General features: G+C 32.7%; 2 protein-coding genes across 2 annotated transcripts in view; one reads left to right on the top strand and one right to left on the bottom strand.

Annotated features, from left to right (window-relative positions):
- The window catches only part of LOC105619123 (histone H3.3-like), a 2,130-nt gene extending 1,594 nt beyond the window's left edge, over positions 1-536 (top strand). The window contains exon 4 of the mRNA XM_012200652.1: positions 365-536. Coding sequence (XP_012056042.1) covers positions 365-536 — 172 coding nt within the window. The remainder of the gene's footprint in view (positions 1-364) is intronic.
- A 4,745-nt stretch (positions 537-5,281) lies between these two features.
- LOC105619122 (sterile alpha and TIR motif-containing protein 1) overlaps positions 5,282-19,209 on the bottom strand; it is a 33,120-nt gene continuing 19,192 nt past the window's right edge. The window contains exons 6-9 of the mRNA XM_012200651.1: positions 9,571-9,672; positions 6,573-8,597; positions 5,791-5,957; positions 5,282-5,471 (exon numbers count right to left, since the gene is read on the bottom strand). Of these exons, the coding sequence (XP_012056041.1) occupies positions 5,282-5,471; positions 5,791-5,957; positions 6,573-8,597; positions 9,571-9,672 (2,484 nt within the window). The remainder of the gene's footprint in view (positions 5,472-5,790; positions 5,958-6,572; positions 8,598-9,570; positions 9,673-19,209) is intronic.

Genomic DNA, 19,209 nt, shown 5'->3' with positions numbered 1-19,209 from the left:
ATGTAGTATAGTAAATTAAATACTTAGTTAGTAAATTTAAAATAACTATAAAATAAAAAATAAAAATAACTAGTAGTTATTATTATATTATTATATATATATATATATATATATATATATATATATATATATAAGTAAAATTTTTTATGAAATATATTATGCTCTCTTTTTTTTTTATTATTTTAATATAACATGCTATATTATATTTTAATATATAACATACTATATATTTATATATATTTAACTAAAATTTAGACTTTTATATATAATGAAAAAAATTATCGAAACAAATATGAATCTCAATGGGAGATTCTTACATTTCGATTATTACAGCATTCAACAAAATTAAGTAATTAATTTGTAGAATACAAGCCACTGCTCTTGAAGCCCTGCAAGAAGCGACTGAGATGTATCTCGTGCAATTCTTTGAAGACGCAGTATTGCTGGCATTACATACTAAACGGGTCACTCTTATGCGAAACGATATGATTTTAATGCGCAGGCTGAGAGGCCGCAACGATATTATCAATAGATAAGAATTTTATTTTATATAATTTTAGATAGATGTGTATGTCGATGTGTGTCGATGTTTCAAATATAATTAATACCTTAAGATGCATTAAATGAAACGAATTCTTTCCTTTTGAATAAGTTTTTTTCTGAATAAGAGGCAACAAATATTTTTTGCTTTTATATAATATAGATATTTATATTAACGAAAATAAATAGAATAAGGCGGGGCTTATTTCGTTAGTTTCAAGTAATATGATTTACACTGGCAAACAATATCTCTTTAAAGTGACGTGCTTACAATTATATTACGTAATTATGATTGCTCCTTAAGAACACCTTTAAATATTCAATGTGCTTCAGAAACATAAACATTATCGCAAGAAATGGAAAAAGCCTCGCTCTATCATATAGAATTGTACAAAATTATAACGATGTCTTTACGGCTCGAAGTCTCGAGCTGTAAAGACATCGTTATAGTCTCTTTATATATAATTATGCTTAATTTATATTGGACATTTTTAACATAAGACATATAAAAAATTTTTTACTTCACTCAGAGACACACGACGAGATAATAATTTTATCATATTTTTTAAAACGATTAAAATCTGAACAAAATAAACAAAGTTGTAAGACGCGTAAATTACTGATGTTAGATAAATATTTGTTAATTTGCAAGTTTTATTACGTGTTGATATTATAAATATTGCGAAATAAAGATGTCTTTATTATAAATTTTCTTTGTCTCTTTTTTATTAAAAAATATCAAATAAAATATTTGATATTTTTTAATAAAAAAGAGACAAAGAAAATAAACCTAATTTTTTCTATCTTTTTTTCTTTATACTGAAAAGAGGCTGAAGAGAGATAAGCGATTTTGTCTTGCTAAATAAAATTTATTTCTAAGAAACATTCAAACATTTCAATAAAATCCGTAACTTTATGAAACTTTGGTAAAATATACAGTTTTGCAATAATCAGGCGGATTTCTTAAACTACGAATATCGAAGCGTTGCCGTTTCGATTTTCGGCGAGAGTGTATAGGCAATAGTAAAAATAGTGTTAAATAATAAAATATTGCGCGATCTGGGAAACAGTCACATTATGTATCGAGTGTTCGATTTTTATCTTTCCACACATACGCACACAAACACACAGACATACACACATGACGATATTCCCTATTAAAAATTAATAGGGATATACAGTTATTTTTTTCTCGTTAAAAACACAAGAATAGTTCAGGATTTTATAATAGAAAAGATAGAAATCTTGTAAAATATTCTTTGACTAATTTTGGAAGGATTTCATCTCGATGGAAACTTGATTTGAGATATATCAAGATATTTAAGAAATATATTCTGAGATTCTACCTATAAAAAAGTACGTTGTATTTGAATATTAAAGAAAATGTTAGTTTTTTCTAGCTTTAATATAGTCTTGATATTTAAAGAGGAATACCGCCGAACCGCGCGTATCGAACACTCCATACAATCGTGTATAACTGTGTACAATGTAGTGTGTTTTTCGGTGTTAGCTGCAATAAGAACAACCATAATTCGTGACCACGCAAGTCACATGCGTCTCCTTAAACGAGGTCTAAGAGAAAAGAACTGCCTAGAAAAATAGTATTACAAATATCGACTTAGCCGCCTTAATTTCTCGTTCATTTCTACATATATAATATTCATACAATTTAACGAGAGACAATACAATACAAAAAGGCACCTGGAAAAGCAGGCTAATTCGCGTAAACATACGTTGCCAAGTCAAGATCTTGAGGCTTCTATGAAGACACTTGTGTTGCATCTTTAGGCACATTTCGCTATATACTTTCATGCTGCCTGTCATTGTACACAAAACGGATCACAAAGTTCGAATTACGTTTTCGTATCGTAAAATTAAATACATGAAATTCAGGAATCACCGACTGCTGAATATTTTCATAAGCAATAGTTTCAAAGACTCTTTCAAATAATGTATAAAAGACATTTAAATAGTTTGCTCAGCCAAATTTTTTCTAAATATTTTTTAAATGCGTCCTTTTGGTCTTTAAGACTATGATTATTCGATACTCATAAAAAAATTTAATACATCTTGATCACTGAAGCTTTTTATAAATGTTTTCTAATCTCACTATCGGGATGTTTACAATTTTTTCCTGATTCTTTTGAAAACTTTCAAATACTTTTAAGATACAAAATTTTTTAAGCGATCAGAATATCATAATTATTCAGTTATCTGTCACAGCATCTTTTAGATTTGGACTTATTAGAGTTGGCGCGCGCGCACGCGCGCCTTACTTCGATCAATTTGCGGAATTAAATAACAAGAAGTCTTATTGTTTCACTTTTTTATGAACGACCGCACCTTGTTCACACACTTGTCCATGAAGTTTCGTTTGCGTTTAGGTTCCGCGCCCGCTGGTAGCGATAACAGTGAACCCGGTCCCTTTGCACGATGAGCTCTATGTCCACCGTATTCACTTGACGAAATGCTCCCGTCAGAGTCTAATCCCGCACCACAGCTTCTTGATGCCTTAAGCAGCATCGTCGATTTGTCGTCGTTGTCATAGTCATCATTTTCGTTGTCACTCTTGTCTTCAATCACTCGTGTCTTCAATCTTTCTTGCGCTATCTTCTTGATCCTCTGTTCTTCAATTGGATGCTCTTGTTCTGCGCATTGTTTGTTGGAACCTGTCAAGGACTGTCCTTCCGAATTGGAACGTCGACTCGGCTTCGGAGGACGTATCGGTAGAGCTTCCTTGTCATTCTTGTTCAAAGATATTCGCTTGTCCTCTGTTTCGGATTTGAACTCGTTAGGCACTTTCGGTTTTATTCTGCAAATCGATCTGAGTTCATCCTTGGATTCAACAGCCTCAATATTAGGCTTTTTCTGGTTTTTTTCTGAAGCAGGTACAATTTTATTTTCTTCTGAATTCATCGAAGGGCATTCTCGATCCTTCTCGCACTGCCCTTTGTTTTGCTCTTCACCGTTCTTCGCATCTTCATCCAGCAAACCATCCAGACTGCGTGATCTTGGCCTAGGAAGTGGTGGTCGTTGGACGATCGTGGAAGAGACTGACTTCTGCTCCTGATCCTGTTGATCCAGCAGCTCCAGCGAACGAGATCGCGTTGATGGTAAGGGTGGCTGCCGCGGTGGCCTGCGAGGTACTGCCTGGTTGTTGCTGGCACCCACCGGATGCGTGTACATGAACTTGAAGCGCGGCGACGTGGGTGGCAGGCCCATCAACCAACGGGATGGACTCGACGACTTTCTAAGTCTACAACACGAAAATAGAACTTATTGCAAAATCATGACTCAGCGAGAAATGCGTTTCTCGTTTGCTTTCTTCGGTGTTAGGTAAAACAAGAATATTCATAATCTCATTTCTTTTAGATATCTTTCATATAGATATCTTCAGTTTTTTTTCATATAGATATCTTTAGATATCTTCAATCAAAATATTAAAAATAATTTTTAGGAAGTTTAGAAAAAAATAAATATTAATTTCGAATTTTCATTGATTCGTTATAAAATCTATTCTATGTATATATCATATCATTCGAGAAACTAATATTTTCATTTTATATTCCTACAATTCTAATATTGTGAATTTATCTCAAATTTTCTTATATCGAACACCGAAGAATTATCGGATTATATCATGCAAAATTATATCGTACAGTTTTACCATTTAGATCAATAAATATAAAATCAATAAATAATACTATGTATATAAACATTGACGTCAACGTGTGAAAAATTAAAATTATTGCATTTGCTAGTATATATATTTTTTAAATTTTCGTAAAAAATCAATTATAGAATCAACAAAATTTGTTATTAAGATTAAAAATTAAACGTAAAATCTTTATGTAATTATTTTGATTAACTTTCAGCAATATACGAGTATTATCTATTAGTTAAGAGATATTTAATTAAAGGATAATTTTTTTTATTCTACATGTAGACTATAATAAACATCTGACATTCAAGTAGACAAAAATTTATCTAAACCTTCACCTTAAATTATACGTCTACATCACAAACACATATATCTACGTGTAACATGGAACTGAAAAAGTGCAACGATATCAAAGGTACCAGGAACTGATTTAGCACAAAGGTTTAGCAAAAGCGATAGGATAGTGATATATTTTGTCACCGTTTAAACATTGATAAAGAATTTGTATCGCTGACTGACCTAGTCGTGATTGTCATAGAGCGATTCACAATCTTGGCTGCGTGAAAACAAAAATTAGCATTGCGTTAATAGAGCTCGCTTCAAAATCGCATCGTAAATCGATTCGTAGCGGCCAGTGTAACAAATTTGCTAATTTTTAGTAATTCGGATTAAATTAAAAATATTTATTATTATCTGAAATCGCTTAGCTCTCTTTTGGATATTTTTAAGAAACTTTTTAAGAAATATTTTTAAGAACTTTTTATTAAAATATTTTCGGTCTATTACGATAAATCTAGTTTGTTATTTATTATTATAAATTTTCCTTGTTCAATTATTTTTAATAAAATTATTCCAAATTATATATAAACTCTTTTTATTCATAATAATTGATTTAACATCAAATTATCAATATGTAGATCAAGACTGAGTTCTTAGTATCGAGGTGTTAATGGATTCTGCAAATTTTAGATTTTTTTCTTGGACATTGACGAATCGATTCGCTCAACTCAACGTTAGGGTTATATGCTAAATTATCAGAGATAATTACCTGCTCGATATGGCTGTGGGCGGGCCGTCTAGTCAGTCTCGCCCGCCCGTGGAATCTTTGTCGCTGCCTCTGCTTTCGTTGCTGTGCATTCGCTGATAATTCGGCGGCTGTCGCATATTCGCGTTAGCTGGTGTGCTCGGTTGGGTCACGTCCTTGGGAGCCATGCTGCGTGGAATTCCACTAGACAGATCAGATCTCATAGGTATCTCACCTCGCATAAACCTGCACAATGATGAAAAGCAAACATTAAAAAGTTATCTTAAGTATTTATCATATATCTTTATATGTATATATTTGTATTATATTATTTTGTCAAAGTAAAATAATTAAATAATTAATGAAATTATTATAACAATTATTTTGTGATACAGTAAACATAATTGTATTTAAAATAAAATTATTAATCTTAGAAAGCGACTGGTAAATATTTCAGCTATAATTTGTTTTAGAGAATTTATTTTAGAAATTGTCTTCTTCATTCTGAGTCATTTCCTTTTAATAAAAAAAAAAAGAAATGTAAAAAAGAAATTAATTACTTTACCTTTCTAATTTGTCTACGCAGGCGTCTTGATAATCATGAATCCAACGAACACCGTTAAAATGGCAAACCGCGCGCATGTCTTCAGGAAGTTCTTCAGGTTCCGGCCATTGAAAATTGTCAATGATCGGGATTATGTTGCATTGTGATTGTAGCGCGGCAACAATTTCCTATAAGATAATAAAAAATAAATTGATACTACACTTCGCAAAATAAATTAAATACTCTCAATTTTAGAATATTTTCATTTGCTGAGAAAAAAGATAATTAGTAAAAGATATTTTTTAAAGCTTTCTCTTCTTTAATTTTAAATTTTCTAAAAAATGAATTGAGTTAATTGAGAATTTATTTATTTCTTTTTTGCGACTTCGAAATTGATAAAACGAAAAAAGCAAGCATACATTTTAAATAATTTAATAGTGTAAATAATTAATCCTTAGTACACACAATTCTGGCAGTCCGTATCTACCCACATCAGGATATTTGTAACCCAGCGTTTTCTTTTGCTTGTTTCTCGGATTGTGATGCATCGATTTTAACAAATTTTTTTAATCTATCATTTGAAGACTGAAAAAAAAAGAATTTTTGAATCAGAAAGTCTAAAATATCGCAGCACAAAAGATATTTTGCAATAAGTGAAAAGGAATCGGAAGAAAACGTGAACTATGAAAATCGAGTGAGATCATGTTAATTCCATTGTGTGTACTGAGGGTTAAAAAAAACTGTAAAAATATTTCAATATTTTTCTAATGAAAAAAAATACGATGAAAGATATTCAGACTCACCCTATGTACCCAATCCTTGCACTCGCTGTCTTGTATACACCTCTCCAAAGCCTGGGGTGTAAGTACGAGGAGGAAGTGTTTGGCCTGCCTGATGCTCTGTAGCAAGTTGTTGTCAAACTTGCCAGCCTCAAGCCTTTCGACGTCGATGAAAACCGTAAAACCCCGCAACTGTAGATGTACCTTCAACAGACTTGCCAGTTGCGAGCCGTTCGATCTACGATAACTGACGAAAACGTCAAGGGACTTGTCAGGCGATTCGTACTCGCACGAACTGAACTGATTGTGCTGCATATTCTTGATGGCGTCAAGTATCCTGAGCCGATGAATACTATTGGTGATGCCACATTCCGCCAGTAATTGATCCTCCGAGAGATTTCGTATCGAGTCCTTGTCTACTCCGGCGTTCAGCATGCTATACGTGTAGATGGAGAACTCCTGGCCGATCGACTGCAGGAAGCTATTCAAGTTACCAGTGTCGCGACTACTGTAATCAGCCATTTTCTTCAGGTTCTGCAGCTCGCGAGCGAATCTGCGACGCATGATACCGTTGGTCAGGCCGATATCCTCGCGCAGATTCTCCTCCGTCAACTGCAGCAGTAAGTCGCCATCCACTCGGCTTTCCACAAAGTTCGGGGCTACTTCGGCGAAACCGATCTGCTTTACCCATTCTCGAACGTCCTCAGTAGACCATAAAGGCACTTGCTGGCTAAGTTTATGCGGAATTTCTTCGCCGATTAATCTTAAAGCTTGTGCTGCGTATTTAGACGCAATCGCGTTCGGACAACTGGCTACTTTCTTCAACGGCTCGATCGCGCCGATCGTTCGGAAGATATCAGTATTGCCCTGTTGCTTCTTGATACCTGCCTCCATGCAAAAGTGGAAGGCTGCTAGATTGCGAGCCTCCTCTCGTTTAGAGCTCAGGACCGGCACAAGCCTTTCCAGCCAGTTCTTACTCTGACCATGTGCGTGCGCTAAGTTCGATTTAGCGAATTCGTAGGGATTGTGCGACGTGACGAAAGGTTCGACGAGATCGAGGGTGCCGGACTTGAGAACGGCCGCCTCGATCTCTTTGTTGGCGACCAACACGGCGATCGCTAGACAAGCGTAATACTTGATGTTGTCATCGTTGTGAAAAGCAAGCGGAAACAACCACATTGGCACCTTCCGCTTGATCATCGCTTCTTGGTTCTCAGCTCCACCATACAGCGACAGGTTCGCTAATGCACCTGCACAATGACGCAGAGTCTCCACGTCATTTTTTCGACATTCAAATAGCACCGCGTCCAAACCACCTAATCTGATGACGTCGCTGCAAGTGCCCTCGCTGTGTTTGAACAAATGCTCGAGTATCCCGGTACCGACGCGCGCGTGATCCACCGAATTGGCGTTCTTCGTGCACACACATGCGACATTTACCACTTTCTCCAGGCCGTTCTCCACCACGTGAGCGCGATTCTCCGTAGTCAAGCATTGCTCTAGTAATCTGGCCGACGAGAACTGCAATTCGTGATCATTCGCTATGCAATTTGACATGAGTAGATCAAGACCGCCGCGCGTCCTTAGGGTGTTGCACAGGGTATAACCCAACTCATGGCCATGTGTAGGCACTGCCCAAGCCTTCCGGATGATCTCGTTCACCCTGTTCAACAGTTGTGGCGCTTTGCTGCCGCTGTTACTGCTCTTGCCACTGTCGGCGCTCACCTTTAACCGCTCCACGAAACTGTCGAGTAGACTGCAATACTTGGCGATGGCACAGTCCACATCCTGCGGATTTGACTTGGAACAAAGTAGATCCAAGTCATCCAACGGTAAGGACAAAAGCTCATCCTCAGCGGTTGGTGGTCGCATGCCGTTCATCAGTTGATTAACCGCACTCGCAGCACTGATCATCGATTTGGATGAACTCACGCCCGATTTGGACGCGATCGTGATGCTCGATTGTGAGCTCGAGGCCATGTGCTTCTCGTGGTTGAAAATACCGGTCGAGGTGACTGTCTGCCGCTGCTGTTGCGCTGCCATCGCTTTCTGCACAGTACGAAAACATTGTCCGTTCAGTTTTCATCAGTTTTGAAATCTTGAGAAAGTTCAAGGATATTGTTGAAAAGGTCTTGAGAAAAAAACTTGAGGAATCAAGTTTGACAAGCATTAGGAACTCGAATTGCCAATGAACGAGGAATAGATGAATTTCAGAGAGCTTTAAAGGATGTTCTGATTGATCTTACGATCATTAGGAATTTAATGTAAAATAGATAAAAAATGGAGAAGGTTATCGGAAACATTAGTTTCTCATTCATCGTTATTAAAAAAAACACATTAAAAATCAGATTTATAAGTACATTACTAAAAATACAGTTCATTCCTAAAAATACAGAAAGATATTTGCTTAATTAAGTTTTCAGCGCAAGCAAGAATTTTTTATTTAAATTAAAATAAATTTATAACAATGTTTTTTTATTTCAAAATAAATTTTTACTGAATAAAATTATGTTATTGTTTTTTTCAATTCTATAAATTTTACACTTTGTTTACCATTCGCGAGTCGAGGCTACATTTCCTTAGCATCATCCTGAACAACTTGATGAGTATGATTTCGACGTTTTACACTTCTCACAGGCTTCTCGAATCATGCGAGTCCACTTTTCGACTGGGGTCCGACTGCGAGCTCGTCGGCGTTTAAATCATCGCTCGTTGCATCGCTTCTGCGTTAAACAGCGACGCAACCTCAAGTGCCAAAAAGCGGCGCAGGCCGCGGTTTTCCAACGTTAAGAATGGCGATTTACGATTTCGACTATCGGTTCGCGGACGTTTTAATGCGCGTTCCTTGGTGAACCGCCAGAAGTGCAAATGTAAGCCGGGAAAATTCGCTTCGCGTTTTTTCATAAACTGATGCACCACGACTATTTCATCAAGATGTTCGATTATCCGAAGAGAATTTTGTAGTTTTCCATATTCTTCTTAACAAATTCTTCTTTCAAAAAAATTAATTCTATTTACTTACCTTCTCGGAAGTAAAAGAATCACTTTGAAGCTTCATGGTAGATGCTGCCATGTTGTTACTCTCTTGATGCGAGAGATCGCCAGCCTTCAAGCTTCTCTGTTCCTGAAAAAGAAATATATTCAATATTTCTTCTATTAATCGCAAACTTATTTTTTAATTTAAATAATAAATAAACAAGATCTATATTTGAACCGAGTTATTATTTGAAATTAAAAATAAAAATTTAGGGCTACGAATCAAGCTAGATGTTAAATGCTAAAATTTCTATATATAATATAAATTTATAAACAATCTAAACCAGATCCCGATGTCATTCTCAATGTTACACAGAAATTTAAAAATTCTGCGATACAAATAATAAAAACTGCACACAATACTCTCTTTAATGTCCAAAATTAATCCGAATATATTATTTCCTGCAATCAATAGAGGCATTATTGTAATAAATTCATAGTTATCGTTCTATATAAATAGTGGAGACGGTATCCATTAAAAAAATTAGTCAAATATATCAAAATATAAAAAATTTGAAGAAATTAAAAAAACATTTTAATATATGAGCTTAACATAATAGTGGCACTTGGCGAGTAATATGTTAAACTTATCAATTAATAATTCATCTTTTATCAATTATTACAAAAACTCGAATTATTACAAAAACTTTTCCGATTTCTTTGTGCTATCACTCGCAATCAAGAGATCTTGCAACAAAGAATCTATAATTACGTCTGGTTTAGATTGTTTATAAATTATATTGTATATATAGAAATTTTAACATCTAGCTTTTAAGATCTAGCTTTGTTCGCAGCCCTGTATTCTGATTTTTGTTTTATTATTTAAATGGGTTATTATATTACATTTTTATTATATTTAAATTTATTCATTAAAACCTTACAGTTCGATGATTTAAATTTAATTGTTATTTTTTAATCTCAAGATTTAATATTTGTATAATACAATCGTTCTTCTAAAAAAAATCACATAAAAATTAAATGAAAAATAAAAAAAAAATTTTTACGAATTTTAAACGAATCTTAATTGTAAAACAATATTATTTAAAAATTTAAAAAATAATATTGTAAAATAATATTATTTTTTCTAATTGGCTAACAATAAATAATAATTATTCTGTAACAAACATCGACTTTCCTGATGTAATAATATAATAAAATGAGGTAAAAATAATGATATAATTGTACGATAACTGCATGATTTCTCGTGCAGAAACAAGAATATACAGAAAATATATGAAATTCTTTTTTACTACATTTCTTTTTTCGGCACGAGAAATCATTATCTTACCAATTATCATTATTTTTATCATTTACATCACTTTATTACATTACATAAGAAAAATCAATGTTTGTTATGGAATATCTAATTATCGTTTATTGTTGATCAATCAGAAAAAAACATCGCTTTACAATTAAGAGTAAATTTAATTTTAATTTTAATTTTTTAATTCAACTTAATTTTATTTTTCTAATAAAAAATCAAGGCCAAGTTCAGTGATATAAGTAATAATAATATATATATTTGTAATATATAAATATATATATTTGTTAGCTCTATGACATACTGTTGTAAAGTTCCGCGCGTTGTAGAGAATTAGCGCGTATTATCGAAAGTTCACTTATGGTGCTAATTTGCAGTGATAGATAGACGATAGTATCTCGTACCAAGAGAGTACAACTGTTGCACTATACTCTGGATTTTTTTTGGTGTTCTGACATGTAGCCACAACACGCACTTCACGGACAGCATAATTACATATGCATTTCTGTCATTCTAATCTTTCATCTAACAATTATTCATCTCATTCGAATAATACAAAGAATCGAGAAATTGCAAGAATATTGTGCAAACATTTATTTATAATGCATGTATAATATATCGTCAGAAAGAAAACATAATACAATTCTACATATCATATTAAAAATAAATATTTCATTCTTTAAAATGTTTTGCTTTATTTACATGAAGTAAAGAATAAATTTCTTAGAAATGAAATTAGTATCACAGAAAAATGATGAATACCTACGTATAAGATGAAGATTCAAAATTCATTTTGAAAATCCAATAATATAATATTAAAATAATTGATCATTTATAAGATTGTCGTTATTACATTTATTTTTTAATTTGCTATACTAAAGAAAATACCTTATCGTTGCAGAGAGAATAGGAAGCGGGAATATTTTAATCTGATTAATTCTAATTCTTAATCGCGATCAAACTGATCTGATACAGATAAACGTCAAGCATCCAATTATACTAAATAATATATATGTAGATATTGAATACCCAATATAACACCAATGTCTCGTTCTTATCACTATCACCGCTCTTCAAGTATCGGAAAATACAATGGTACTTTCCTTCTCGAGACTTCACGATACAATGATCGGCATTGTGGAAGGCTCGGTCTCGCTCGTTTTGTCTTCTCGTCATCGATCTTTCTTCTCCTCTCTGTCGCCTAAGATTCTCCCGACGTATTTCTCTAAATATAATTTGAGCATTTCGTCACAACCGCTTGTGTTACGCGACGTATTAAGCACGATTCTGCTATTACACTGATCTTGCTACCACCTTGCTTTGCAATTCATGACGTCAATGATAATGCCGTGAATAAATATATATTAACGGATGAAAAAGAATGTTATCTCGTCGCAGAAATCGCTCCATGGAGCCCACAACTGAGTAATGTAAAACTAACAGAATAATAATTAATTACGTCTCAATCTTTATATTACATTAAATTTGAATACATTTGATATTGAAATTATTCTTGAAATAGCTTCTCATTAGCTTCTAAAAGCATGATATTTATTCTAAGATCGAATATATATAATATTTATATTTTTTTAACGCTGCTATTTTTCATTTTAATAATTGTAATTAATAATTCTTAATCCTGTATCATTTGTTTTTTTTTTCATAGCCGTTTCGCATGAATGTTTTCTTTTTCATAGCCATTCAGACAAATTTCTTCAATTGACTTCCCACTTAAAAATGATGAACACTCGATCGCACAAGGCCATCTTTGCTTTCTTAGCTCAATCACATGCGGTATTTTAAAAAATCGCGAATGATGTGAACAAACCCTCAATTTTAAATACCAACCCGTCAGTGGATGTTTTCAAAGATTTATGCCAACAATGAGCATAATTCCATAAGGAAGTTCTCTTTAACTGTCTAGTTCGGTTTTGCGAAATTGTTTATCGAATGGCTTATTATGATTCAGTAATTTATCGAGAATATCGAATATTATCGAAGGCAAGAAAAAGAGATCCGAATTGAAACTTTCTCAAGACTTACCACTCGCGATTTTTCGAACTGTTTTCGATGCAATACTCCACGATGTATTGGCCACGGTGCGCTCATATTTTAAATGAGATTTACATCACCCTTTTGATATGAAAATAAAATCGATAATTATTTTTTTAGACAATTAAAAACGAATTACGACGCTCGAAATAAATATTCTCGTAAATAATTTATTATTTATTGACAAAATTTCTGGAAGAAATTAAAGCATATTTGTCGATAATTTCAATAAAAATTACTCTCAATAATTCTTTTTTATTAATATTCTGAATTAAATCATCATAACACTTGATAATCAATTAATTTTTACAAAAAATTATCTTTTATTATCTTTATAAAGTTATTTCAAATTCTTTTTAATTTATCTCGATAAAATTACTTCAACAACTTTATCTTGAACTAAATCACTTTCAAATATTTTTAACATAATTATTTTATTCGTTAATTAATCTCACATTTATCACATACATTCAATAATCAAATTACTACTTTAAGACTAAAATTCAAAATTCGCCTGATAACTATCGAATAAAAATTATGATAATTATAAACCGTTTCCTATCGAATTATAAAAAGCACAGCTTTGGACACCAAGTGTGATGGTAGCGCGATGCAAACTAATCTAGACTGTGCTTAAGTATGATTCACTACCCGGCGAGAGAGTTTAATTTCGTTACGCATGAAGCAGAGAGAGGGCAAGAAAAAGAGAAGGAGAAAGAGAGAGAGAGAAATGCGTTTCCGCACGTCAATCGCGTAATCGGTGCAGCAGCTTTTTAACAGTCCCACCATTGCTGCTATTTTTCGACTAGCCTAGAAATAGTTTACAAGCGAATGACTCGCTCGCTGTCGAATTCGCGAACGGTACTAAACAAGTATTTTAATAGCCCGTTCGTGATTTTAACGCTCACGTTTGCATTCTTACTGAAAAATCATTATAAATAGCAAATAAAAAGATATTATAGCAGATACAAAAATTGTAATCGTAATATTTGTTTCATTTGTTGCATGGAACATGTTTCCATAATAAGATCGATAATTATTCAATTAATGTAATTCTGAAATAATGAAGTCTGTAATAATTTTGCGATGATCATCAATCATCAAAGTATTTTTAGGTAATTCTATAATTGTGCTTATTTTATTTTTGTAAGTACATAAAGTGCGTAATTATTCTCTTTGTGTAACATATAATGTTCGTGTTAAAAATGCAACATTTGTTTTTCTGTCTTTATGCTAAGTGATTATTAAATAGCTGTTCGATACGTCATCATATTGATATATCAAAGTTCGATGATCTATTCCACTTTGAGCAACACACATTGAGATCAAAGTCGAGGCTTTCGCGACTATACAATGAATCTATATATATATATATATATATATACGTACGACATACTGTTATTCCATCAATTATCTTCGTAAACTCGATAGCAATCCAAATTTCTGTGATTCATAATAATATGACTATTTTGCCGAGAGTGCAAAGCATTTATTGGTTTTCTATCTAGTTTTTTTATCATCGCGACTTATTGCTTCACACGACGATACTGATAGTCTCTATTTTTCAGAAAAACCTGCGGGCAACCCTTGAAAATGTCGCGGTCTCTGGCAATGTCCTTGAAAATGTCGCGGTCGACTGGTTATTTAACTACTACGAACGCTCGCTCTATTTCGGTTGCAGTCTACCAAGGTATCGGTGACACTTAGCAGTTTGTAATCGTTGCCTCTTGGCACATCTTCCGAGTTCTCACCGAAATCTCAACGATGATCTCACGTCGCGTCATGTCGCATCGTGAATGAACGACAAACCAACAACAGACAACTCTGTCATCAAAATACATGATTCTATTTTAACATCCGAACAGCGGGATATTAAAATACACTATCTTGTATGTTTTACTAGCAGCATTGCGTTTTACGAATTAAAGCTAATCTGATACGAGAGCAACAACGAATTTCTCTTACTTCTTCTTATATTATCTAATTATGAAACAAAGGAAAGAAGATCTTTTCGCGCGATTAACAGCGAGAAATAAAGATATTTCATGCTGATGTTTGATATTTTTAGAGTCAAAATAGATCATATGGTTAAAATTGACAAATATTAAAAGGATCTTCAAAGATAAAAGGTACCATTTTATGATACTTTGAAAAATAACGTCCATGATCACATCTCAATTTTGATGCTAGTTTAAAAACGCTAAACCCAACTTCTAGCGACAGATTATTCGGTTCAAGATTGAACACTACATATATGACGTTATTCGTTTTCACTACGTTATACATTTTCACTATCTAGCGTCAATATATATTTTCACTGTTATCCACTTTTATGCCCGTTTTCACCAACATAGATTAACTTTAATCTTGGTTCAACTTATTCTTTGTCTTTTTCTAGTTCTAAAGATTAGAAAAAGACGAAGAGTAAATTGAACCGAGATTAAAGTTAATCTACATTGGTAGAAATGGGCATTAGTCACATATACATATATACATATTTTGATACTGAAAATATAAACGTCAAACAAACGGCAACACGAAAAGACATCTTAATACGAGACTGCCCAGTTCGCCTAAAGATTGGCTTGACTTGAAGGCTCAAGATTGTCGTACCATTTGTGAAGTGACCTGATTGCCCGAGATCCGAGGATGACGTTGCATCGCATTGCTGCGGGGTCTCAGACTTGGAAAAAGACCCCGCGCCAGCAGCCTCGCTAATTGCTGTCCCATGCAACATGCAACCAACTAACCAACCGACCTATCAACCGACTGACAACGAGCAATGTCGCGAACAAACTGTTTCTTCGAGGGGGTAGCGGATTATCGACCCGAGGGTTGCGACGAGGAGCACTCGGTCATCCCCGTGACTACCGTCTGCCCCTTCTCCAACGTTTTACCATGGAAACGGAAGCGATGTTTTCGCTAAAGTAGAAAAAGAAGCAAGAAAAAATAGACTCAAAAACAAACTACTTGGCGTTTTTAGAAAAAAAGAATTTTTTTATTTTGGAGAATATTTTTTTCTTTTATTTTTCAATGTAATTTTCTTTTAATTAGAAGAACATATAATTGGCGACGGTTGAAAAATATATGTTCACTTCAAAACATAAAGTGAAGTTTCTAATAATTGATATTGCGATATTAAAATATTTTTGAACTAACCTCGTCTTCTCTCGAATTTTAAATAGATCACATATTAAACGAACTATTTTTATCCTGATTTCAAGAAATTAGATTTTACGAACGTTACGTTGTAGTTCCATGAATTACTCAGGTTGATTTAAATGGAAAATCCTTCTTAGTTGTCATTCTCTTTCAACCGCATGTTGACGCATAATTTCCAATAACATCTTATATAAGAAGGTACTAACATAGTATGAAAAAATATAGATATACAAGTATAAAGTACAAGTACATGCTTATGAAAATTTAATCTTCTTCCTATCCTTCGCGGTATTTTCTATAGTAAATAAATTATCTTACAAGAGAGATGCCAGAAACACAAATATATTCATAAAAAGGGTATAAATGTAAAAAAAATTATAATCATTAATTGTAAATTTTTATATCAATAAGCAGATTTAAGCAAATTCTTCGACTTTGAGCAAATTCCAATTGATTCAATCAGTGGTTAATTCAATCAGTGGTTAATTCAAGTGGCTTAAAATAAAATTTTCAATATTCAATTAATTATTCTTAATTAAAAATATTTTAAATGTAATTTTATTCACTAATTTAATTAAAATATTTAAGTTTTATGTTAATTACTTAATTACTTAATGATTAAGTTAATCGAAGTTTGATCGAAGTTGTTTTTATAGAATATAGAATTTCATGTCTGTTTGCTTCAATAATGCGACATCGAAGACATCGTTCTTCTAAGTCTGGCGGCATCTGTTGGAGAAGCTTTCAAGCCGTGAATCGTACAAAGATAAGTATAACAAGATGTATTGTGTCTTTAATCAGAGATGTACGTACATAGTGTTCCTCATTTCAATTTATTATACGTACACTATCAAACTCACGGTAATCGTCTCCGAAACATAAATGACTTTCACGAGACACATTTATCAAATTATTTCACGTAATTTCGTAAATTAGACAGGAAAATGATTTGTGATGAAATTGCAAAGCGCCGAGAGAATTCGCGATTACTGGCACAGGCGTCGCAAGGCTGGCACGTGGGGTCAAGGATAGTACGGCGTGTAAAAAGAAAAAGAAATAATAGCTGAACACACCCACGAATGAAGTAGCACGCAATCGCGTTTTTCGAGTCGAGCCTTTTTGTCCCAAGAAAGACGACGATTCATCTTCCCTTCCGAGACGGCTTTTTTGTTGTCGGTTGAATCTACCTACGTGATTCACGCAAAGATGCCATCAACGAAGAAACGCCTGATGTTAAGAAGATTAATTATTTTTTTCCTTGTATTCAAAATAATGCAAAACGTGATATTTGGAAGATTAAATATTCTTTTGCGATCACTGTAAATTAAAAATTAATGTTTTGTGCGATATATAGAATATGTACAGTTGAAAAGTTTAAATATTTGTTTATAATAAAAATTAAAATTTGGAATGCATATATAATGTATATATAAAATATTAATCATGTTTGTATAATAAATTTTAAACTAAATAAAATAGAACATCTGTGATTTTTTAAAATTCAATATGAAAATATTATGTTTTTATTATAGTGGAATTTTATTTAAGTATTAGACAAATTGTAACAGAATAGATTAGAATTAGAAATTTAAGTTGTATATCTAATCATATATTTATACATATCCGATGTACATATATTACATCATATCGTTCCCTTACTTAAAAAATGACACAACTAAAAAAGATTTTTTTTAAATTATTATCATGGATGAGTTACATAAATGTTAACCTATTAATCATCCAAAGCGAATTAACTCAAAAAAATATTATCAAAATATTAAAAAAGATGATTTAAAAAATCATCACATCTAACAAAATAAGTTGTCAAGGATTGCAAAATAAAGTGGCAAAAATAACATTTAATCAAATGAAGAATATATTTTCTTTGTTATTTTCATTTATTATTATTAATTAACTAATATATATTGTACTAATATATAAGTATATTAATTAATATACTTTCATGACAAGTTGAAAAATAGTTTTTCACTTTTTCTAGGAAATTTAATTTTTTTAATTGTATCTCATTTGAAGTAAAAAAGCGATATGTGTATACCTATATATGTATAAATAATAAAATAGGTAATTTTATTAGAATAAGAAAATATATATTATATGTAGCAGATTAATAATTGTCCTATGTACTAAATTAATAATTTTTTTCCGAATTTATAAATATGATTCTTTCTATCATATTCATTCAATTCTTATCTTTTTTTTTTTTAGAGAAAAATCATAAGTAACAGATTGCGGAAGGAATCAAGCTCGATTCTACCGGGTGTCCCGTGGATCGCACGTGAAAGGAGCTTTCGCGATTATTTACGCCTAGCGGCGCGTCATCTAAATTTAGACGAATTCAGTTAGGTCGGTTACTACGTGACTCTTGAGTCAGCAACATGCAAATTTCTGAACGCAAGCCAAACCGACTTCTCGTGTCGAACGACACGTCGTCTCACGATTACACGAGACTGTCCGCGAATTATCCGCCTGTTGCGATATATATGTTCGTACCTCGCGATAGCGTGCGTTCCTTTTACGAAATCATCGCCTTGGCCGATAATCAAGGCCGCGATTGCAATCGTTATTGGAGAAATCACAACTTCGACTCGCTTACTCAGAGAAAATGTTATGCGATTTATACAAGGTGAAGATGCGCTTCGAGTCACATTCGAGTGCAATTTATCTTACTTGACTTCTACTTTCGATGATGTTTGTTATTGCATTTAAATCCAGCTCAAATAAAATTGCTCGTTGAATGATATGGATGCATTTTCTTCGTTCGCAAAAAATATATGTGTTCTTTCTCTCCTTATTTTTTTCATAAAAAATCTACATAATCTATTTAAATTTTAAATACTAGGCACAACAAAAATATTGTTCTGGTCGAAGCTGGAAGCTCTTTAATGCTTAAATAATTCAATGATTTTAATAATTCAATACATTGAATTATTTAAGCATTAAAGATCCAGCTTTGACCGGTATATATAGGCATTTAATTTCTAGTTTGTTCTTGGTTATGTTCTCACATATACGGTCTAAAAGATTCTTACTGTTAAAAATATTGTTATATTTAAATATTTTATTAATAGAGACACTGAATTAAATATTTCGTTTAAGTTATAATTAAAGCCTAATCTACAATGTGTTCTT

This window comes from Atta cephalotes (assembly GCF_000143395.1).
Source record: "Atta cephalotes unplaced genomic scaffold scaffold00019, whole genome shotgun sequence".
Lineage (NCBI taxonomy): Eukaryota > Metazoa > Arthropoda > Insecta > Hymenoptera > Formicidae > Atta > Atta cephalotes.
The sequence above is the reverse complement of the archived record's forward strand: the minus strand, read 5'-3'. Positions and strand labels throughout refer to the sequence as shown.